We start from the raw sequence: 24764 nt of genomic DNA on the forward strand, positions 1-24764 counted from the left end.
TTTCAAGAATTTTCTAGAAAAAGCCAATAAATTTAGTGAGACCCTCGAGGATGTGAAAAAGGACCAACTAGAAATTAAGCATACACTGACTGAAATAAAGAATAATGCACAGAGATCCAACAGCAGACTAGAGGATCACAAGAATCAAATCAAAGATTTGAAATACAAAGAAGCAAAAAATACCCAACCAGAAAAGCAAAAGGAAAAAAAGAATATAAAAAGTTGAAGATAGTGTTAGTAGCCTCTGGGACAACTTCAAGCATAACAACACCCAAATTATGGGGGTGCTAGAAGAAAGAGAAAGATATTGAAAACCTATATGAAGAAATAATGACAGAAAGCTTCCCCCCCACCTGGTGAAGAAATAGACTTACAAGTCCAGGAAGCACAGAAAACCCCAAACAAAAGGAATCCAAAGAGGACCACACCAAGACACATCATAATTAAAATGCCAAGGGCAAAAGACAAAGAGAGAATCTTAAAAGCAGCAAGAGAAAAACAGTTACCTACAATGGAGCACCCATATGATTGTCAGCTGATTTCTCAATAGAAACTATGCAGGCCAGACGGGAGTGGCAAGAAATATTCAAAGTGATGAATAGTAAGAACCTACAACCAAGATTACTCTACTCAGCAAAGCTATCATTCAGAATTGAAGGTCAGATAAAGAACTTCACAGATAAGAAAAAGCTAAAGGAGTTCATCACTGCCAAACCAGTAATATATGAAATGCTGAAAGGTATTCTTTAAGAAGAGGAAGAAGAAAAAGGTGAAGATAAAAATTATGAACAACAAATACATATCTATCAACAAGTGAATCTAAAAATCAAGTGAATAAAAATTCTGATGAGCCGAAACTGGTTTGGCTCAGTGGATAAAGCTTCAGCCTACAGACTGAAGGGACCCTGGTTTCATTCCAGTCAAGGGCATGTACCTTGGTTGTGGGCACATCCCTAGTGGGGGGTGTGCAGGAGACAGCTGGTTGATGTTTCTCTCTCATCAATGTTTCTAGCTCTCTATCTCTCTCTCCCTTCCTCTCTGTAAAAAATCAATAAAATATATTTTAAAAATTCTGATGAACAGAATAAACTGGTGAATATAATAGAATCAGGGGCATAGAAAGGGAATGGACTGACAATTCTTAGGAGGAAAGGGGTGTTGAAGTACATAAGAGACTGGACAAAAATCAGACACCCATGGATGAGGACAGTGCGGGGAGGGGAGAATAAAGGAAAAAGGGGGGGGTGGTAGCAACCAGGTGGAAGAGAGCTATGGGGGGAAAAAGGAACAATTGTAATAATCTTAAAAAAAAAAAAAAAAAAAAAAAAGATTGTACAATAGGTTCAATCCCCATGACAGGCAATGGATAAATGTTTCTCTCCCACTTTTTCTCTCTCCCCAAAATCAATAAAAACATATCCTCCAGCCTGACCGGCATGGCTCAGTGTTTGAGCGTGGACCTATGAACCAGGAGGTCATGGTTCTAGTCCCTATCAGGGCACATGCCTGGGTTTCAGGCTTCATTCCCAATAGGGGGCATGCAGGAGGCAACCAACCAGTGATTATCTCACATCATTGATGTTTCTCTCTCTCTCTCCCTTCTCCCTTCCTCTCTGAAATCAATAAAAATATATTTTTAAAAACAAACAAGAAACATATCCTTGGGTGAGGATTTTTAAAAATCTATTATTTCCTGTGAATTTAATTATTTGGTTCTGCCACTGGAATGTAAGTTGCATGAGGACAGGGACACTGTGCATTCTGTTTGGTTTTATACTTTTTAAGCACTTATGTGGTGCCTGGCACAGAAAAGGCACTCAAATATCTGGTAGGTGAATGAAAAGCGAATGAAGTAACTCCTAAGGTGATAAGTAGGATTTTACCTAATGGGGATGACAGGAAAAATGTTCCAGGCAGGTGAAACAGTGTGCATGAAGTCAGGTAGAGAGCAAAAGCGAGCAAAAGCATGGAGAGTGGGAGGAGCTAAAATGCAATTAGGCTGGAAAGTGTGTGTATGTGAATGCCATGCGAGAGAGGCTGAGAAGGGGCCAGGGACCAAATCAAACAGGGTCTTGTAAACTATGGTAAGGGGTTTGAATTTGATACTTAGGAGCACTGGGAAGCCATGAATTATTTTAATTAAAGACATAATCAGTATTTAAAAAATATTTTTTAAATATACTTTATTGATTTTTTTACAGAAAGGGAGAGAGATAAAGAGCCAGAAACATTGATGAGAGAGAAATATTGCCCAGCTGCCTCCTGCACGCCCCCACCACCACCACCACCACCACCAGGGATGTGCCCGCAACCAAGGTACATGCCCTTGACCAGAATCGAACCCGGGACCTTTCAGTCCGCAGGCCGACACTCTATCCACTGAGCCAAACCGATTTCGGCTGGACTCCTCCTCTTACTGTGAAGAGCACTTCATGCCCTGGGAAGGCTCATTTACTATCAGGAAAACGACCACACAACCCGATTTGTTACAAAGACATATGTTGTTGACCATTTCTGGTACAAATAATTAGAAATACTGAGTTCAAAAGTGACAAATGAAAAACACAAGGTCTTTGTCGATATAAGAATCATATACTTTGGTTACCTAAATAGGCTGACAATTTGCATATGCACAAGGGAGGGTGGGAGGCACAGGGGAACATCGTATTTTAAGCCCAATATTGAAATGAAAGAAATTGAAAGAAAAAGTCAGAGCCTAAAGAAAATGGTTTAAAATGTGAGAAGTATTCTGCAACCAATGCCTCTGTACTTCACCTGAGTATTCACTTGAGTGTGACAGAGAATTAAAACACATTATTTGTCCAAACTCACTTTCTGAAAGTCAAATTGGTGTAGACCAGGGACTAGGCAAAATGAGACTGCAGCACGTTGAAGAGCAGAAGCAGCCAAGTATGTACACCACATCCCAGGGAATGACAGAATCAAACCTGGAAAAGCCAAATCTCTTGCCCAAGTCAAGGATCCAAAATGGTAGTCTTCGCTCCCTCTCTACTCTAAATGGTGCAGGAGACTGAAATCTCAATTTTATTCATTAGTCATGGGAAAGCCACCTGGTTGAATGGCCTGAGGGTATAACCAGGCTCCTAGACTTGTTTGAGTCTCCCAACAATGCCTCAAAAGAACAGATAGTGCTTCTCAATTCCTCCCTCTTCTTCATTTCCATTGCCTTAGTTCAGTCCTTCATCACCTCTTATATTTGTGCACAACTCTTGACCAGTCTCCCTCCTACTCATTTCTACCTGTTCCAATCCATCTTCCACATAGCTTTTCGTTACCTTGCTTAACACATTTTTAGCTCTAAGAAATGGGAAGAGGAAAAATAAGGCCAAAAAACAGGTGTAGTGTTCTGGTTAGGAAAACACTTGTATACAGACTTAGTTATCATACAGACTTTATTCTGATTGAGGTACCTATTGAGCAATTTTTCAGAGAGACATATTTGCATATCTTTAAATATTTCCCAGGCAGCAAGGGAATCAGGAGCAAGCCTGGAGGCTGAGAGATCACTAACTTGTAGCAACCCTGCTGATAAAGTATACAGGTCTGAATTAAACCTGTGGCAGAAAAGAGAGTCATACCAGTAAAGTATAAATGAAATCGTACCAATGGTGACCTCCAGTAAACAGGTGGGAGGAGACTAGGATATCACCTAAGATTCCTACTTGGGTAGATAGAATACATTTCCACCAAGATAGATGATACAGGAAGAGCAGGTCTGGGAGTAATCAGGAACCTCCAAGTTGGATGACCAGTTGTGACTAAGCAGGTTGAGAATAAAAAGCCCTAGACAACCAGGAAGGAGAACAGCTAAAGCTACCTGTGGACAGATTCACACAGAAAGAGAATATAGTACAAAAAGTAATAAAACCTTGTAGGAACTAAAGGTTTCAAAATTTGTAAAGCCACAAATAACATTTACATCTTAGCAAACTAAAATCTGAAAGCAGCTTTAGCTTGTTTTGCCTCAGTTGATAAGAGCGTCGGCCTGCAGACCAAAGGTCCCAGGTTCAATTCCAGTCAAGGGTATGTACCTTGGTTGCAGGCTCCTCCCCAGCCCGAATCCTAGTCAGGGTGCCTCTCTCTTCCACTCTCTCTAAAAATCAATAGAAAAATAACCCAGGGTAAAATTAAAAAAAAAAAATAAATCTGAAAGCAAAATATATTGCTATTTACCAAAATATGTAAGCAGAGACTCTCCATTAGCAGAGTACAAAAACATGCCCCTATCTCCAAGGAAGAAGAGGTATCACATGAAAACCACACTCAGTATGATTCTCCAATCAACTAGAGAAAAACAATGGTCTATAAAATCAAATTCAATGGGAAACTTATGTAAAAACAAAACAAAAAGCAAAACCATCACTTGCAACAAAAGCCCAAGGCTTAGAAAAAGAAGTCCAGAGCCAGAGGCTGGCAGGGTCCAGTCACAGCCAACAGCACCCCTATATGCTGATTCACCAAGAAACCTGGTTAGAATTTGGTTTGTCTTCAGAGATTGTACTAATCTGCCAACCCGAGTATTCTGGTCTACTTGATACCTGTTGCCCTTCACTACAAGTTAATAGACATTTTGTTTAATATGAGTCCATCCCAGAGAGAGGTCAATTCTCAAATGACAGATTCACTTTCGGTATCTCCCAAGGCTATGAGCCAAACTGTGATAAGGAAATATTACCTAAAGGACTTCTGGTTACCAGATAAAGGGCTTAGCCTAAGACACTCCAACCTCACTTCAAGCCTCTCCACTGAAATAAAGCAAGCACTTTTTCTTTTACCAAGAAATTAAGATATGATTGCAAACAAAAAGTACAATTCGTTAACATTTTTATTTTGAGTTGTAACCCGTTATTACTTCAAAAAGATCCACTTCAGAAAATATCCAATGGATGTTGACTTACCATTAAAAGTAAGTCATCAATGTTTGATTTGTAACACACAATACACAATAAATTATATTTACATGCAATTACTAGACTATCACACACAAGGTAAAAAAATACAGTATTTTATGTACATTTTTTTTAAGATTTACATTTTCATACACAATTTATAAAATTTAAAAATTCTCTGTACAGAATTTCATGTGTACAGAGTTTATAAGTCCCCTATTCTTATGGCTGTACCACCACACAGATATGCTCAAAACTGTAACACTACACACACTTAAGTTTTCTTTACTTCACATTCAGTTTGGCACTCATATACTAATACCATTATTTTTGAAATGTGAATTACAAAGGAAGTAAAATGGAATCATGCAGACTTTTTTTTAATATATGAAAACGAGATAAAATGTGCTACTAGATCAACATTTACCAATTTCAGTTTCCTAGTTCTGATCAACCTTCTGCACTGCTTTAACACAGGTACATGCAAAACTATCAGATTATAGATTGTTTTAATAACATTAAAATAATACTACAGTCTGAGAATACTTAGGCATTAGGAATGCAATTACCTAATAACCATAGCCTGTTGATTATTTCTGCTTTGGCCAAAATCTTAACACATTACATACTAAAATTCACAGATATGGCAACATTATAATTCCCAAGTTTACAGAGTCTGCATCAGATAAGTGATTATTTTTTAAAAAAGAAAAGAAACAAAAAAGGTGTTTGACATTTAAGAGTATACTAATATTCTCTGTTCTGAGAATGGGGGTTGGGGAGCGATTTAAGATAAACCATTAAAGGTTTATCCATTTTCCCTGCTAAGGAAGTACTGGCCCACTCCCAATTTGTTTAAATAAAGACACCTGAAGGCTTTATAAAAAGTTTAAGATTACCTATACTATTCATCTTCAAAAATTCTTGAAAAGTAATAAAATTGAAGGTATTGATACCTTCCCTCCTCCCCCAAGTAGCTAAAGATCAACGAGAAAAATAAAGTGCCAATGTCTAAAGTATTGTTAATTGTTCAAGAGGCACTAACCCATTTGATGGCTTAGGATTACATATGAAAATAGGCCAGATCTGATCTGAATAATAAATAGCAAGTAGGTATATTCCAGTCTATGCAATTCCTGTCTAGATGGGGGTTGGATAAAAAAACTACCTACTCCCCCATTTATTGCTTGGAAACTTGAACACACACTTTCAATTCTGACACAGAACAGTAAGAATTCTAAGATGAGAAGCACAGTGTCTGTGCCACTTTGACGTTGAAAAAGAAAGTGCACTCTTGATCACTGGAAGGAGAGCTACTGAGACTCTCTTCTCCACAACTCATATCTTCACAAGAGTCCTCACTAAAGAGAAAGGAAGAGACAAAGCAAAGTCCATTATTTTAAATACACTTAAACATTTTACAGACAAAATAAAACTGCTAAGCAAGTATCTCTAGTCTCAGAATTTTTATATTCAAAATTTAAGCTTTACAGTGAGAAAATTTTACTTATAAGGACTTCCTAAACTGAAGTCTATTATAATATCCTTGGGAAAAATACAGATTTTCTTAACAGGTTTAAACAAATTACTATTTTCCAAGCTATTATTCTTGTACCAATAACTCTACCATCAGGTCCCATTCAGAGTGTATTTTGTCTGGGAAGTCTAATCAGTTAAGGAATCTGCTTACCTTTCACTTTCATCAAAACAACCCCCCTCCGGTATTGTTGGCAGCTCAGGGACACTGTAGTAGCTGTTGTGGAGATTCTGGGCTGTGCGCCTTGAAACAATCCAAACCAATTTCTTAAGATCTGGTTTGCAACATTCAGGAGAAGAATATTCAGCGAGGCATTTAGAAACTAACTCCCTCCAGTAAATGAATTCAGTGTCATTAACCTGAAAAAAATATTTTAATCAAGAGGTTAAGAGAGTGTTTCCCAAGCCTTGCTGTACCTTGGAATCACCCTGCACTCCATAAAAAAATACTGATGCCTGGCTTCCACCCCCAGTATTACTTAATCGATGTAGGGTAGACCTGGGAATCAGAAAATTTTTTAAAAGCTCTCCAAGTGATACTAGTGTGAAGTCAAAATTGGGTCACCACTGGTTTAGGAGATGAGCACCAAAGGTATAGATAATTTACATAGGATTCAATACACAGAAAGTTTTGCCTATTAAGAAAACACACTGACCTAAAAACATTGTTTGTTACTAAATCAATTATCAAGTAGTATATTCTTTAACAGTCTCAATGCCAAGGAAATTAACAATTTGGGTTTCTATAACAATGCATTTTTTGATTGCTAAAAACATGCATGAACACTAAGATACCAGATATATGCTAATGAAGAAGTCAGCAGTATGACAGAAGAGGAATTTCCCCAAAAGGGTGTAGTTTCTCCACGACCAGGGACTGCCCCAGTTTTATTTCAAGGAATCAATTTTCACTGAAGATATTTCCAGATAAATTATAAATGGTTTACATTAAAACTAATAAATTCCTGACTAAAACACAAGCTAGACGTTAGAAACAAAACACTTCACAAATACTTTTAGCACAAACAGAAGAGTTTTGTATCATCTTGGCCACCATTTCCATCTAATCCAGCTACATCTTAACCCCCCTGCCTTCTGGCTTCTACCACTCCCTTCTCATTGTACTAACCTCATCTCCTAGGTATCCAATGACCTCCTTCAATTCCCATTATAATGGGCCTCTCATCAAAATTCAATACTCTTGGCTACCTTCTTCTTGAAAACCTCTTCCCAACCTGATAGTGCTCTTACCTGTCTGGTGTACCTTCCTTCACTTGGCTCCTAATGGTGAAACTGCCAACACTGAAAGCCCAGCCAACAGAATTTCAACCAACCTCTAAGCAAAAGACTCCAACTTTCTTAAGGCTTTAACTATTATTTCATGAGAAATTTCAAATCTTGATCTTAAACTATGATTTATCTTGAGTTTTTATTCCAGACTGCTAAATACCTGCTGGAGATCTACTACCTGGAAGGTAAAAATCATACGTCTTTGAACACAAGTTAATTTCTCTCAAATTTCCTTCAATAGTACCAACATTCTCTCCATCATTTGTTCCAACTATTGATCATTTGTGGCTCCTTGCCTCATTCCATGCTTGGCTTCTAAAACCACTCAACTTAGATATTCTCACAGCTTCTTGTGACCATCACCTAGACATTCTATCTACAAGCCTACCCTCAAATAATTCCTAAACCCTTCTATAGTCCACCAGCTTCCTGACTATAATAAGCCTTTGCTGCCCAAACTATCACTGTTAAGATTCTTTTAGTCTACACCTTCCCAGTCATAGTGCCTCTCCTGGTTTACCTTACTCCTCTGCTAACAAAACCCCAAAATACTCCCTATGTTCAGTATTATCTGGCACTCAGACACAGAATAAATAACAGAACATACCACTACATATTAAGTTCCATTTATCTCTGACTGTGAAAATGACTCTCTCTTTAATTGTTTTACACCTCTTTATAATTGCCAAAAACGTATTGGGCTGGCCTAAGGAGTTTAAAAAGAATAATGTAGCTAATGTTATTTTGGTAATGCTACTACTAATGGGATGAATCAGTCCTAAAGTTGTAATGGGATGCCATCAGTTATGTAGTAAGTGTACTTCTTTGTGTGTATTTTAGAACAGACCATTGTATTACCAATTTGCAAGAATACTACAGAAGGGACATCTTAATGTTGAAAGAAGCTAGGCTAAGGACAGGATTCCCTTCCAGCTTAATACTGACTGGATCAAAGCTGCATTTTGAAAATTTCAACACCTGAGATATATTTTTTTTAATGAGTATAAAAGTTAAGAGAATCCCATAAAAAAGTATTATTTAATGTTTATGTCACCACAGGGGGGGGAAGAACACAAAATGAAATATTAGGAAGAAAACTTGCTTTAAAGAATAAGAACTAAATATATTTACCTTGGAATGTTTTTTAACAAGCAGAAGAATTTCCAATAATTCAATGGATTTCAACGTTTCTACTTCCAAATTGAGAAGGCACAAAGCTAATACAGATGGCTAAAAAAAAAAAAAAAAAAAAAAAAAAAAAAAGTGTTAAGTAAAACAAACATTTTTTTAATTCAAAATAGAAAACGTGAATCATATATAAGCAAGAAATTGACTTACTTTTGCTTTTGAAAAGGTAAGTCGGCAGTTGCAAGCTTTCAGCTGAGCTTCTAGTTTATCAAGATTCAGTATTTCTTTTCTATACAACGAAAAGAAAAAAACAATTTACTTACTAAACTTGCAAAGATTTAAACAAGTTTAAGGACTTGCCATTAAAAAGCTTGGTGGAAGTAAAACTATAAACTTCACTGCATTCTAATTCTTTACTGCTAGCAATAGTAATCTAAAGTATAAAATTTTTAGTTTTAATCCCACTGACCTTTCTGCAGTCTGACAAAATACAATAGTATGGTATAAGTGCAAAAAGTTTAAGGCAGTAGTAGCTTCCAATTCATAGTGCAATTTTTCTGAAATTATTTTTTCCATCCGCTTTATGTCAGAGGCAGTACATTTGCATTGACTAATCCTGATTACATCATGAGTGGAAGGAATATTGCATTCTTCTTCAACTATTCTAGCAGCCAGCAAAAAACAACAGACTCCAATGCAAGACAAATGTTTAGGTTTCACCTGAAAAACAAAAAATAAAAGTCGTCTTCTACCAATTGTTACTTGATCTAGCAAAGCCGACACTTAAAGAATATTATAGTAATGCCCCTACTTTTAAGACAGAACACAAACAAGCTGCATCCTTGTACTTTTCCTTACCCACAATTTTATTTAATCATTTTCACAATTTAAACTGTCTCAACCTTTCTTTTTAAAAGGGTATTTTGGGGCGTTTAAATTACTTATTTAAATGGGGATAAAAATAATTAAGTACAAGTTCAAAAACCAAGTTTCTAATACTGCCTATACTTTGTATTTCAAACTCATGCAATTCGTGAATAGTACATTCTCCCTCAAAATAACATAAAGCTTTCAACTCCTAGAAAATAAACTACTTCTTTGGATATAAAAATAACACATCCACCAATCTTTTAATCTTCTTACCTACTTATCTCCAAGAATCATCCCATACTTCAATGAAACTTTGCCCAAGAGAAATATTGCATCAATTGTGCAGTGAAGCATGTGTAAAAGCTGCCATGGGCAGATGGCTGCCCTTTTCTTTTCAGTTTCCTGAAAACTGACCCCGCAGCTGACAGCATCCTACTGGCAGAAAAATCACATTTCCCTAACAGTTGCTGGTAATTGTGACTATGCCTCCCTGCTTTGAGCAGACTTATAGGAGAGGCAGTTGCTCACCTTTAATAGACTGATATACTTCTACCTATGGTTCAGATTAAAAACATCTAGGCTCCAACAAAAACATGATGGGAGATGAAAACCTTACATTAAGGACTGTATACATACTGGGTATAAAGAAACTACCTAAAAAACAGTAGTCTTCACTATGTTAAATCTTCAAAGGGAAGACATGTAAGACATACAGCAAAACCTAACATAAAATACTATACACTTAATTTTGTGGTCTCTTAATCTGACATTAAAGATCATAGTTCCAATTACTAAAAGTGTTTATGGATGGTGACATAAGTACATTCATTTGCGAAATATTTATCCAACCCTCCTATGCTGGCCATTGTAGTAAGCACTGGGTATAGAAAAGTGAAGATTTGGGGGGAGGGGGGGGGTTGTCTAAAAAGAAAAGTGAAGATTTATAAAAAATTATTAAATACCTTCATAAGAGCCAAGAATCTGTCCAAAATATTGACAGCCAGGACAAAAGTTTCAGTGCAAGATCCAAAAAAGTTGGTTAAACTCCTTAAGTCTTCTACTTTGGCATTTCTCAATCTTGGACACAAAGTGTTATCATTCTGCAATAAAAACCAAGAACCAAAGTTTACTATTTTCTTAGAACTAAATTGATAATACACACAAAGGTCATTTTTTCCCATAACCTTCGAGAATATGGGGGAAAGGGTAATTTTTAACTAAAGCAATACACATTTTCAGATACAAAAAGTGTGTGTGTGTGTGTGTGTGTGTATCTATCTATCTATCTATATATATATATATATATATATATATATAATTGCTTTTTAAAAATGTACAGCTCAAAAGAATTCGGCAATTCACTATAAAAGTGAACTGGGGCCACACTTCCAGAGGGTTATAGCAAATATAACTTCATTCCCTGTAATGAACATAGATTGTTACTTGTTTTATAGGGTTTTTGTTGTTTGTTTATTAACTATTTGAGAACCTATAATACAATAAGCATTTCATAGACAAAGGGTATTTCCACAAATGAACTGCTGAGTGACCAGGGAGTCTCCCACCCAGAAGCTGCAGGCTGGAGTGCCTCATCGAAAGAAAACGCTTCACTACAGTTAGCATCACTCTCATTCTTGTTAAGCAACAAAAGCTTGACCCGGAATCAAATGTATCTCAGTACTCCTCCAGGAAGCCCCATGCTGGTCTTCAGAAACTTGTCTGTCCTCAGTCTCTCAACTCAACAACAGAAAGTTACCCCTCTCCACGCCCTATGGGCGACAACTCCAGCAAATTCTCCGGCCACTCACCTCCGAGGTAGCCTCGATCAAGCTGAGCCCTTTTTCTCGAGGTTGGAATCGCGGTTCCTGCTCCAGGTAGAAGTTCAGCAACCCGAAGAGCTGGACCCCTTCATGACCTGCGAAGTGCTCGGCCCCCAAATCCTTCATCTGCAGCAAAGACACCGCACACAGTGAGTGTGTCCTGGGGCAGGTGGGACCGGGAGGTAGAGGGAAAGGGCAGGAAATACCTCCTGCTAGAGGCGCCCCAGCCGGCACACCTGGCGAGAGCGGATGAGGGGCCCGTCACGTCCCCGGGGCGAGCCCGCAGCCCCGCCGGGGAGGGGTGGCCGGGGCGGGGCGGGGCGGGGCTGGGTCCGGCTGGGGGCTGGCCGGAGCCGGCTTCCGGGCCGGTTCACCACCAAGAAAATGTCCCCGGGCTGGGGGTGGTGTCCCAGGGCCCGCCCCACCTGAAGCCGAGAGGGATCTCCCCCGGGCGGGATTGCCCGGGGACAGCTCCCGCCCGGGTCCCGGGTGCCAGCTTTGCACGATGGGGGTGTGTGTGTGTGTGGGGGGGGGGGGTGGTGGTGGTGGAAGGAGAACAAGTCTCGCGACCGAACAAAGAACCGGAGGGAGGAGACTCCGGAGCCCCGCCCTCCCGGGCCCGGCCGGGGAGCCCCCCCCCAAACCCCCCCCCCCCCCCCCCCGCAGCGGGACTCCAGCCCCGAGCCTTCCCCACACGCTGGTACCCGAGTGGTGGAGACCCGGGGGGGGGGGGGGGGGCAAAATCCAGCCCGCCCCTTGTCCCGACCACCCGGTCCAACCACGGACGCCCCGGTTCCGCAACCGTGCGGGGCCCCGGCTGTCAATTCCAGGATTACCACCCCAGCGAACCCCGGGGACAAAATGGGGGGCGGGGAGCACCCAAGAAATGTCCGAACTCTTCATGCATTCCACCAGCATCTCCCCAATCCCGGGCCCACGCCCCCGCAGCTGGAGCAGCTGGGGGCGGAGCGGAGTCGCTCCCGGGGCTGGGGGCTGGGGGCTGAGGGCTGGGTACCCCGAAGCACCCCGCCCCCGCGTCCCGATCGCGAACAAAGGAACCCGGGCAGGAGCACTCACCGTGCCGGAGACGCGCCTCCTCCACCGGCCGCGGCGTCGCCGTCTGTCCGTCCGCCCGCCCGCCCGTCGGGGACTGGGTGCGGCGGGGGCGTCCGGACCTGTCTCCTGAGCACCCGCCGCCTCAGCGGTGGCCCGGGACCCGCATCCGCCCCCTCCCCACCCCCCGTCACCGCCGCCCTACCTACAGCCCCGGCTTCATGCTGGCCCCGCGCGCCCACCCTCCCGGGGCGAAGCGCCCACCCCGCCGCGCCCTGAGCCTCCGCGGGCGCTGCCCCCACGGCCGGCCGACGCGAAGCCCGGCCGAGCCCCTTGTTTTTGTTTTGGGCTCCCGAACCCCCCCCCCCCCCAGGGGCGGGGCACGTGACTCGCGCGGAGGGATCCTTCGCTTCTCCACAGAGGTTGGTAAAATAGTCCCGCTTCTCAGCCACCGTCCCCAGCGGGTTTGGGGAGGGGGCCTCGGAGGTTTGCCCGGGCTTTCACGAGCCCGCTCCTCCCTCTCGGTTCCGGGGGAACGTCGTCTTTATTCGGCGATAGAGCCGGTCGGGGAAGAAAGGGAAGCGAAGGGATTGACGCGCGGAAGGAGACCGCTTCCGTTCGCTTTGCACCTTTTAAAGGTCCCTGATTTGTTTTGTTTCCTCTGTTTTGAAAAATCCGCCCAAAGTAGCCGGCTCCCTGATTGGACGCTGGCCGAATGCCGAGGCCCTGGTTCACTCCCGGATCTAGATTGGCTAGCTGATTAGCCTTGGAGGCCCCTGATTGGCTGTCGCCGCGTTCTGCGCCTCCGTCTTCCTCGGGGCCTTAGCAACGCGGGAGTCTGCAGTGCGCATGCCTGGCGAAGGTGGGCCCGCTCTGCAGGAATGCATGGACCTGTGCCTGGGGTCCGCTCCCTCCCGCCGCCCCCGCCCGTCCCGGGGGAATGCCTCTCGGTTCTGAGCCAGAACGGCTGCAGGACCAAGGGATGCATACCCCGTGTTTCTTCTTTATTTTGTCGTGAGGGTTTTTACTTGTGTGGACTTTGAATTTTTTCCGAAATAAAAAAATAAATGTTCAGTGGGGTGGACATTAAAAAGAAATTACCGGTGCGCATTGACGAGGGCACCTAAACGTCTAATCATTATAATAGTGTGCCCCCAGAGGCTGTAGATGTGCCGTTGTTTTAATGGAGTCTCTGAGAGGTTCATGGTCACCCATAAATTACCATTTACAGTCCGTTATGATTAGCGTTATTAAAAGGTGACACCTCTCCTGAGGCTGTGCAGAAAGCAAAGCAAAGGAGACTGGAGAAATTTTCACACGGAATACCTTTGGGGGATGTGAGAGAATCCCTTCAACATTATAGTAAAACTCTATTTTCTTCCTCTTCAGTTCTCCACTGTCATCAGCCAAACACACAAATCACAAGGTAGCACTTTATGAGTTGTAATCTAAATAATCAGAAAGCCCCTAGGCAAAGGTTTCTCTTTTCTGCTCTTCTACATGTAGTCTGTGAATTGTTTTATTACTTGTAAATTATGAGAAGTCACATAGCATAGCAGCAGCTTTCTCCTCTTTCCAGAGCAGCAAAGGAATTTTAGAAACAGATCCCTCTGCAAATTAGCTGGAACTAGACACAGACATCTGGAGCTCAGAGCAACTGGGGGGAGGAGAGCTCAGAGAGCTAATCCTCTTACTTCAGAGACTTGAGGCCTTGTTCAGGGTTTGGGGAAATAAATAAAATTACATTAAAAGACTGCTTTTAAGTGATTTACAGCTTGCATAATTTTGTTCAATACTTGTTTGATCTTTTAGACATTATTAAAACTCTTATTTGACATAAATCTCTTGCTGGAAATCTGTGCTGAAAAACATAAATGAGGGCCTGCAACCAAGATGGAAAATAGAGCTAAGATTAGAATTACATAGATGAGGCCTCCGTGTACAGTGTATAAAGAAGCTCATGGACAGAGTCCAGAGAGAGAGAGACAGAAAGCAGCTGGATGGAAAACATGAGAGAAAGAGTTTGTGACCAAAACATGAAGGAGATTGGGACTTTTTTTCCAAGAAGGAGGGCAAAGATAGAAAAGGAACATAAGATATAAAATAAGTGATGTGAAAGAAGAAATGTAAAATTACGTGGTAGAAAATTTCTAGAATAATAGAGAACATATCAGAAAAAGGAAGAGATGATGTCAAAGTTGTTCTTTGATTGGTTCACTACTAGTAAATGTAGTTGAACAAAATGTATACTACAGTATATGCTGCATGGCTAGTATTTTATATATTCTTTAACAGGACGCCAGCCTCTGGCATGGTGAGCAGTTCTCTTAAGAGTAAGACAAGAAAGTTTTGCAAATGGTGTTGAATTTCCTGCTCCTGGCAGGTCCTGTTCAGTTCAGAAAAGACTAGTTAAATTGTCCAGCGTGGAGTCCTTTATCCTCTTTTGTCCATTTATCATTTTAAGGTAAAGCAATCATTGCCCTAGCCGGTTTGGCTCAGTGGATAGAGTGTCAGTCTGTGAACTGAAAGGTCCCAGGTTTGATTCCAGTCAAGGGCACATGCCCAGGTTGTGGGCTTGATCCCCAGTGGGGCATGTGCAGGAGGCAGCTGATCAATGATTCTCTCTCATCATTGATGTTTCTTTCTCACTCCCTCTCCCTTCTCTAAAATCAATTTTAAAATATATTTTTATTTATTGATTGATTTTTTACAGAGAGAAAGGGAGAGGGATAGAGAGCTAGAAACATCAATGAGAGAGAAACATTGACCAGCTGCCTCCTGAACACCCCCCACAGGGGATGTGCCTGCAACCAATGTACATGCCCTTGACTGGAATTGAACCTGGGACCTTTCAGACCAACACTCTATCCACTGAGCCAAACCGGTTTTGGCTAAAAAATATTTTAAAAAAGAAAAACAATCATTAACAAATATTGGTCCAGCCCAGCCAGTGTGGCTCAATGATCAGGAAATAAAGTACATCAAATCAAACGTAACCTGAGGACTATCTATAGTTACATCATCCTTTTTATTTCCCCCCCAAAACAGTTCTTTTTAACAATTATGATATTTTTGGGTAGCAAATGATGCTGGTTTTCTCATTTTACTCTGCTGATTTTTATTTGTTTTTAATACTAGAGGCCTGATGCATGAAAATTCATGCACTGGAGGGGGGATCCCTCAGCCTGGTCTGCCCCTCTCACAGTCTGGGAGCTCTCAGAGGTGGGAGGCAATCCAGCGATCAGGGGAAGGCGACACCCCATCACACCTTTGCTGCTGCCACTGTCAGCAGTGCAAACCTCAGCCGGCCCTGGTTACCTGAGCCTTGGGCAGCCTTGGGTAGCTGGGCAGCCACCATCTGAGGTTTGCCTGTGCCTCGAGCTGGACCTGGGCAGCTGGGCAGCTGCATTCCAAGGCTTGCCTATGCCATTGGTTGGCCTTGGGCTGCTGGGTGCTGAGAGGACTTGGGGACTGTGGAGGCAGGTGTGTGGAGTGGCAGGGCCTGCCCTCAGGCCAGCCTGGCCTTGCCATTCACCTGCCAACCCAGCAGGGCTGAGGGGACTGGGCACCACCATCTTGTGACTGTGGGCATTGTTATCTTCGAGGGTGGGACAATTAGCATATTCCCTTCTTATTGGCTGTGGGTGCTGCTATCCTTGAGGGTGGGGAAGTCAATTAGGATATTCCCTCCTTATTGGCTGTGGGTGCTACCATCTTTGAGGGCAGAGCAGCAAATTAGCATATTCTCTCCTTATTGGCAGTGTTACTCCCATCTTTGTGCATGAGGGTCAATTAGTATATCCCCTCTTTATTAGGATATTTTAAAATTTTTAAATGTTTCAATTTTTAATTTATTTTTAATATATTTTATTGATTTTTTTATTTATTTTTTTTTTTTTTTTTAGAGAGAGGTAAGGAGAGGAATAGAGAGCTAGAAACATCGATGAGAGAGAAACATCAACCAGCTTCCTCCTGCACACCCCCTACAATGTACATGTCCTTGACCAGAATCAAACCTGGGACCCTTCAGTCCACAAGCCGACGCTCTATCCACTGAGCCAAACCAGTTTCAGCTAAATGTTTCAATTTTTTTAAATGACAGACTTTCTCCAGGCTCTATTGTCTGTCTGTCCATATCACTTTTGCTTACTTTGCTGCAGCCCTAGGTGTTATTTATTAAATAAGCATTCACCCTTAGGCTAATCTGCCTTTACCTGTCAACTACCTTTCTATCTTCCCTAAGTTTTCTTGAGGTTAACTTCCCTACAACACACACACATACAAAACAGAGGATCAGAAACTTGACAGTCCCCAGGAAGGACTTTGAGGAGATTTGTCCTATAAGAGGCTCAGTGCACAAAATTCAGCCTGCACCCTCTCCAATGTAGGACCCCTTAGGGGATGTTCAACTGCCACAGTGATGGGGCCTAAAGTGGCAGTTGGACATCCCTCTCATAATCTGCGTCTGCGGGCTCCTAACCACTGGCCTGCCTGATTGCCCCTAATCGCTTCTGCCTGCCAGCTTGATCACCCCCTTATTGCTCCCTTGTGGGCCTGATTGACACCTAACTGCTCCCCTGCCATTATGATTACCCCTAACTGCCCTCCCCTGCAGGCCTGGTCACTCCCAACTGCCCTCCCCTGCTGGCCTGTTCTCCCTAACTGCCCTCCCCTGTCAGCCTAATCACCCACAACTGCCCTCCCCTGCCAGCCATCTTGTGGCAACCATCTTGTGATGATATTGCACAAATGATGCCACTTAGGCTTTTATTATATAGGATAAAAATCCTAATATTCAAATTGTCCCTCAGGAGTTCCACCAGGAGTTTGACTGCTCACTATGACCAGGGGTCAGCATGTAACACGGCAGGCATCAGTGACAAGGCATTGACAGCAGGCAGCAGTGGAGGTGCTGCTGGCCCTGATGGGTCCCAATGAGAGCTGGACCAGGGCGGGATGTTGGAGCAGGTGAGCGGTCGGTGCCAAGTCAAGGCAGGTGCAAGCAGGATCACCCCACGGACAGCGACCAGTGGGGGTCGGGGCCGCTGCCTGGCTCCCAGGCACTGAGGGAGGCGGGCGGGTGGGGGGAGGTCCTACTCTGATCAGTCGTCCTGCAGGCAGGATGGTGGAGCAGGTGAGGGGACGGCACCAAACCAAGGTGGGGTGCCAGGTGGGGTTGTGGGGCTGTGAGCTGGGGCCCAATCCCCACAGGCCACCCCAAGGGACTCACCCATGCAGAAATTTGTGCACCAGGCCTCTAGTTCCATTATAAGATACTTGGTCTACAGCACAGTGATAAGGGCACAGCAAGAAGGGATATCCTCTGCCCCCAATAACTCCACGAAGGCCTGACAGTGACCCTGTTGTTCTCAGTAACATCTGAGACCATGAAGCAGAAGGTGGGCACAGAACAGGAAACAAGCAACGGCACACCCACAGAGAAAACAATGCCTTCTTTCAGCGAATTCTTGACTCTGAGGAGTGTCCTTACTCCTGCTTCTACCTAGAAGAGAAAACAGGGCATTCTCAAGAGGCTGCTGCAGAGCTTCTCTGAAAGCTTTGTACTCAGCTTCCCTGTACTTCATGAGACATCAAAACTCCCTCCCCACTTTCCAGAGATATCTTTCTCCTCACAGGTGGTAGTTTTAGACAATAAATCCTATCTTTTCACTCAGCACCTTGCTTTTAGCCCAGTGAGACCCATTTCAAATTTCCATCCCTTTGAACTAGAATATGGGAAATTTGTTTTAAGTCACTAAGTTTGTCATTTGCTCTAATAATAACATGAAATTAGAATAGAAGCTACTAGTATGAGAGTGCTGAAGCTGGTTCATAAAAGGAAGTACAGTGTTCACCTGGTTTTCTCTAAGCCTTATCTCCGTGCCATGAGGAAGTGGAAAGATCACACCAAGAAGCCACATAAGTAGGCGTTCCGGCCACCAGCTGAGGTCCCAGCCCATGGTCAGCATCAACTCTGGATTCGCAAAATGCCCACAAGATGACTGCGGCCCCAGGCACCATCTGACGGTAACTTCATGAAAGACCCTAAGCAAGGATTGTCTAGCTGAGTTCAGCCAACCCTAGAACTGTGAGGATAATGAATTATTGTTGTTGTTTTAAGCCACTAAGCTGTGGGTGATTCATTACACAACAATAGATAACTGGAGTGAGGATAGGTCAACTCTTAAGAATTTACACTTTTTCTGGATTTGTCTCGTATAAATATTCACTTTTATATCTAGTTTTGCTTTTATGAATTCTACTCTTCTCCCAGATAGAACCAGCACTGCTCCAAATTTAAAGCTTCAACTACCCTTATTTCCCTTCCCCAAATCTGTTTTTTTTTTTTTTTCTCCTTCCTGTAGTAGCAATTTCTTATTCAGAATGTGGTTGAAAAACATAATAATATAAAAAAAATTACAGACCTGAGGATTGATCTTTGAAATGAAGCAATCTTCCTTTTCAGAAGTTAAGAAAACTTTATTTTGAAGACATTTTAAAATGTCTTTTTCCCTTTTTATTGAATTTATTGCCACTTGTTAACAAAATTATGCAGACTTCAGGTGCAAAATTCCATAACATATCATCTGTACACTGCATTGTGTGTTTACTACCCCAAGTAAGGAAAACGTTAATGAGAGCAAAATTTAAGCTTTTATTGCTTATTCATATTACTTTAAATGTCAATTGCCTTTTCTTTTGAGATCAAAATAAGATATAATTACTTTCACAGAAAATAAAAACTTCCTTTAGGAATAAGATACGTTTAACAGATGTGTCCTAAATGACTCTGCTCACAGTGTCAGCTTCCCATAGCACTGTGATGTCAAGACAGGAAGTATCAGACTTAGGTTCTTGGAACACGTCATAAAATAAGAATGTGTTATGTAAATAATAATGTACAATGTCCCAGTCTGGGCCACAAAAAAAAAAAAAAAAAACATATTTGCTTTGGCTCATACTCATCATTTTGAGATAATCAGCTGATTTCAGAAATCGTCATAACCTTCATTGCACTCTTCTTTGCCAGTCTTTCCACACCATTTCCAAGCTACTCCATTATCTCAGTTGATTTTTAGCATAACAGAAAAGCTCTAGATACTGAAGTAATGAATTGGGCACAGAGTCTAATGAGCATTGAGTTCCCAGGTTTCAGAGAGTGTTTACATAAGTCTAATTTACTTGCATGTTTAGTAGAACTTGGAGGGGCTAAAGTGACTTGGCTGGAAAAACTCCTGCTGTGGTCATTCACTAAGCTCTACAGCAGTGTGGATAATTCCCACAATTCCAAAGCTGAGCATATCCATATGTGGGAATTAACTGTGTTGTGAATATCACTAACCCTTGTACAGATAAATATAAGTTCTCCTGGGAAAGATACAGGATGTTCTATCATTAACAACAACACCAGCAGCAGCAACAATAGATACATATACGTATCCTATCTAATAAAGAGGGAATATGCTAATTGACCATCAGTCCTCACAAAGATGGTGGTGCCCACAGTCACAAGATGGCAGTGCCCAGTCCCTTCAGCCCCACAGCCACGCAGGGCCAGCCCAAGGCACAGGCAAGCCTTGGATGGCAGTTGCTCAGCCTTCAAATCTTCAAATCCAGCATCATAGCATCTTCAAATCTTTCTCAACTGTGACTCTTCTGCCTTTCTTTTCCATTTATGAAGATCCTGGTGATTACATTGGGATCACCCAGATAATCCAGGATAATTTTTCTATCTCAAGGTCAGTTGATTGGAGACCTTAATTCAACCTACAATTTTAATTCCCCCTTGCCATGTAACAGGACATATTAGTAGGCTCTGGGGATTAGGACATGGATATCTTTGGTGGAGGGAGGGGCATTATTCTCCCTTATTCACCATTCCTTCAGCCGCAGTCACATGTCTACTCAGGCTCAAGGCTCCAGGGGAAGAAACATACACTCTACCTCTCCATGAGAGGAATTCAATCACCATCTGACATATGGGACATATGGCAGGGATTATCTCTGGAAATAAACTCTTTAAACATCCAAAATCTAGGAAATAGCCCTAGCCAGTTTGGCTCAGTGAACAGAGTGTCAGCCTGTGGACCAAAGGGTCTGGATTCAGTTCTGGGTAAGGGCATGTACCTTGGTTTCAGGCTCCTCCCTGGCCCAGGCCCTGGTTGGGGCTTGTGCAGGAGGCAACCAATCAATGTGTTTCTCTCACATCAATGCTTCTCTTGATATTTCCCTTTCTGAATGAAAAAATATCCTCAGTTGAGGATTAACAAAACAAAATAACAATAAAAAAAATCTAGGAAGCCTCATGATATATATATATATATATATATATATATATATATATATATATATATATGCTGCCTGACACATGGCTATAAAACTTTTGCCAATATTTTTGGCTGGAAAATCTGTTCTCCATAAGATAACAGTATTGTAATATGGTTTTCTATAGAATCAAAAAGTTTTTTAATTTAGTTTTTTCTCTACCATGGCTATTGATATTTAAAGATATTTCTTTCAGTTTTATAACTATGATCATATTACATTTTGTGATTGATGTCTGATTTGAGAAAACCTTTATCAAGTGTTTTTCATGTATGAGCTGTAAAAATTCAGGGCATCAGTGAAAACTGGCTGTATTCAGTAGGTAGCTAGTTGTCCCTTTATTACAGAAGCACGTTTTGAGTTCTATGTTTTCTTTGTCAATGTCAGTATTTTGTAAGAAATCTCTATTTTTCCCAACTAACATAATTCCTCTCTCTTCACTAACTAGAGTGTCAAACTATCTAAGAGCCTACCTTGCAGTTCTACTAGAAATTTCTCCCTTCTTTTAAGGAAATTCTGCTTTTGGAATAATCTGGGCAGGAGGGATATCTGTTAAAATTAGTTTCTTGTTGTCCAAACATTCCATTGATTTCATCATGTACAGGGTATCCCCAAAAAAGTATACACACTTTAACAGCTGCTAGCTCAATTTTGAAAATTAAATATATTTTATTAAACACTGCCTTTATAATTACTCAGTGTGTGTGTGTGTGTGTGTGTGTGTGTGTGTGTGTGTACATTTTGGGGGGACCCCCTATGTTTTTATCAGAATTTTCTTAGTTCTTTAATAAAAGTACTTACAAATGACCCCAAAAATGCATCTTCCTATTACATTCAAATCAGGAATCTGTGGTTTCTCAATGGTTTTATTGAAACATCCCAAAATGTGTTTCCACATTTCAGTTAAAATGGTATGTCCCCAACTCAGCTTCCCCTTAGCCAGATTCATTTTATGATTGATGTCTGATTTGAGAAAACCTTCATCAAGTTTTTTTTTTCATGGATGAGTTGTAAAAATTCAGGGCATCAGTGAAAGCCCCTCCAAACAAAAGGGAAAATGGTACAGTGGAATTTGACATGGCGAGAGACAGCAGCCTTAACTGATTGCAGTTAAAATGTCTTACTTTTACAAAACTAAAAAAAACTTATGTGTGAACTCTGCCAGGGCTCATCCTGAGACTTTGGAAAGAACCTATGCATGTGCCTGGCTGGTGTGGCTCAGTGGTTAAGTGTCGACCTATGAACCAGGAGTTCATGGTTCAATTCTCAGTCAGGGCATATGTCCAGTTTGCAGACTCAGTCCCCAGTATGAGGTGTGCAGGAGGCAGCCGATCAATGATTCTCTCTCATCATTGATTTTTTTTTTTTTAAATCTCTCTAGCTCTCTCCTTTCCTCTCTGAAATCAATAAAAATACATTTTAAAAAAAGAAAGAACCTATGCATGTCAGGGGCCCTGAAACTAAATTTTATTAACTTCACAATAAATCAACACTTAGTAATCAATAATTAACAGTGCTTAATGATTTATAGGTATTGACATAATTTTAATGCCCATAACACACACAAGTGGTAAGCATTATTGCACAGATGCAGGGAGTTTAAGTAACTTGTTCCACAGGCAGACAGTGGTGGAATCAGCATTCAGTCACAGGCAATCTGACTCTAGGACCCACATTTTCAACCCCTCTGATTCTGCTATTCAGGAAGAAGGAAAAACTCCAAATTGGATATAAGCTTGGTCCTTTTAGTTATACCTTCTGTTAAATTCATGCAGAATGGTGCATCCATAGTTTAGGTGAGCATAAACCATGGCAATTTGGATTTGGATCTTTCGTTAGGAAATTTCATCAGTGAATTACTCACTTGCATGTGTGTGTGTGTGTGTGTGTGTGTGTGTGTGTGTGTTCTTCATTTTTCTTCAATAGCAAGTGGCGATGCTTTTTTAAAAATCTGAATTTCTCTATCAAACTAATCTGAAAAGACATTGTCCAGCTAGAGACCAGGTCTACCAGGATTAACTGCCTTTGTCTGAAGTTTTGGATTAACATGTTTCTAACAAAGCAGGCCAATTATTTCAGCACAGCCTCTAGGAAAGCAGCAGCAGAAGAAAAAAGAGGCTCTTTTCGGCCTTTCTTTAGATATCACAGAGAGAGCTCTTCAGGATGTTTGAAACATCATGTGAGTATGCTATCCCAGTAGTTTGCAGATACTTAGGTGCCTGAGAGAAATTGCTGCTGTGTTGCTATTGGCCCTGAAAAGGGCTGTTTTGCAGGCATTTGAGCTGTTTTCTATATTATTGCACAGAAGCATTTTGTGTCTTTATTACAGAAGATTGTAATCAGCAAATCTTCTGATTGCCTGACCATGGCTTGTTCTGCTCTCCTATTTGCAGAACATTCTTATCATCATGCTAAGTGGAAGTCGAGTCCCTCCAATCACTCACTGCTAAAAATAGCAGATTTGCCCAGCCGGCTGGCTCAGTTGTTGAGTGTCAACCTATGAACCAGGAGGTTACAGTTCAATTCCTGGTCAGGTCACATGCCTGGGTTGTGGGCTCAATCCCCAGTGTGGGGGGTGCAGGAGACAGCCAATCCATGATTCTCTCTCATCATTAATGTTTCTATCTCTCCCTCTCTCTTCTTCTCTGAAATCAATATAATATATATATATTGATTAAATCATTCTTTAAAAAAATAAAGAAAGATAAAATAGCAGGTTTGAGCTTTCAGCTTGTGCTGATAGAGATGGGGAGAAATTGGGTATGTAGAAAATATTCTTGGCCTGCACGTGGAAATTACCAATTTATTGTGCTTATTGTTTTGGGCAATGTGTGTAAGTTTTTATGATGGACATAACATCATCTCTAGATCTTATATTTAAATATTGTAGAAAGGTACTGAATCACTCTGCATGAAGAAGCACTTCCAAGAATAATCAGGTTTCCGTAGCCATGTTTTATAAGCACAGCCCTAATTGCAGTTTGAAATCTTTGCTGCTTCTTTGGTTCAGCTTAATAAACATTGTCTTGGCAGCTACTTGTGCCCTGGTGGAAACAGGAGATACATGGTGACTATGGTTAGACCCTGCCTACTGGGTGCTTAGAGCCTACTGAGGGAGGGCTGAGTCAACAAATAGCAATGCTCCTATGTGGCCTGTGCAATCAGAGGGGTGTGTACAAAGTCTAGCAGCAAGATGGGGAGAGAAGAGTCATTTCAGGAGGAGGAGAAGGGAGATTAGGGAAGTCTGCATAGAAGAGGCAATTCTTGGCTGCTTCTAAAAAAAGTTGCTTCTGCTGTGTGACTTTGTCTTTCCCCTTCAATTCAGAATGTTATATTCATTTTTTTAAGTGAACAGCTTCTGTCCTAAGAACAGATTAGTAGCATGTCAGTAGAACTTCCACTTTCAGGATGTTCTTTTCACACCTATGTTTCTCAAATATTTGTGAAATTCATTTTCTAGCTAAAAATAAAACTACTTCAAGTTATATTTTGTGACTTATTTAGGCTAAGTGAGAACATTGCTACTTCCCTATAAATGAATTACTTTAATATATTTTAATTGTGAAAATAATAAAAACACATTACAGAAATCATGGAAAACAGAAATGCCTTATAACCAAAGAATCTAACACAACTAATATTGTTGAGGTGATATAAAATCTCCTGGTCTCTTTTCCAATATACATAAAAGTGAATATACATACAGGTTAGGAACAATTTAAAGACTATTGATAAAATAAGTAATTGTATATTCACCACCCAAGGGTGATAAATAATATATAGTATTTAGCTTTGAAACCTCTGGATGTCTTCTACAGATCACATCCCCACC

General features: G+C 41.4%; 1 protein-coding gene across 2 annotated transcripts; it reads right to left on the reverse strand.

Moving 5' to 3' along the window:
• Window positions 1–5189: 5189 nt before the first annotated feature.
• Window positions 5190–12945, reverse strand: CCNG2 (cyclin G2). Of its 2 annotated transcripts, none has more exons than XM_036412993.2 (8): window positions 12632–12945; window positions 11543–11680; window positions 10697–10834; window positions 9334–9584; window positions 9075–9153; window positions 8868–8966; window positions 6601–6806; window positions 5190–6271 (listed from the first exon to the last, which is right to left on the reverse strand). In XM_036412993.2, the coding sequence occupies exons 2-8, from the start codon at window positions 11678–11680 to the stop codon at window positions 6148–6150; spliced, it is 1035 nt and encodes a 344-aa protein (XP_036268886.1). In that variant the 5' UTR covers window positions 12632–12945; the 3' UTR covers window positions 5190–6147. The 2 variants fall into 2 exon arrangements, with proteins under 2 accessions (XP_036268886.1, XP_036268894.1); XM_036413001.2 differs by lacking the exon at window positions 12632–12945 and adding an exon at window positions 11791–11810.
• Window positions 12946–24764: the final 11819 nt, after the last annotated feature.

The sequence above is a fragment of the Pipistrellus kuhlii genome, unplaced genomic scaffold (genome assembly GCF_014108245.1).
Source record: "Pipistrellus kuhlii isolate mPipKuh1 unplaced genomic scaffold, mPipKuh1.p scaffold_m20_p_1, whole genome shotgun sequence".
Classification (NCBI taxonomy): domain Eukaryota; kingdom Metazoa; phylum Chordata; class Mammalia; order Chiroptera; family Vespertilionidae; genus Pipistrellus; species Pipistrellus kuhlii.

What these genes read in the sequence shown, in the direction of transcription:
- CCNG2 (XM_036412993.2), bottom strand. Translation starts at nt 11,680, where the DNA reads ATGAAGGATTTGGGGGCCGAGCACTTCGCAGGTCATGAAGGGGTCCAG. An exon ending in GATTCTTGGCTCTTATGAAG is followed by an intron (nt 9,585 to 10,696) that starts GTATTTAATAAT and finishes TTTGTTTTTCAG; the next exon opens with GTGAAACCTAAACATTTGTC. An exon ending in TTACCTTTTCAAAAGCAAAA is followed by an intron (nt 8,967 to 9,074) that starts GTAAGTCAATTT and finishes TTTTTTTTTTAG; the next exon opens with CCATCTGTATTAGCTTTGTG.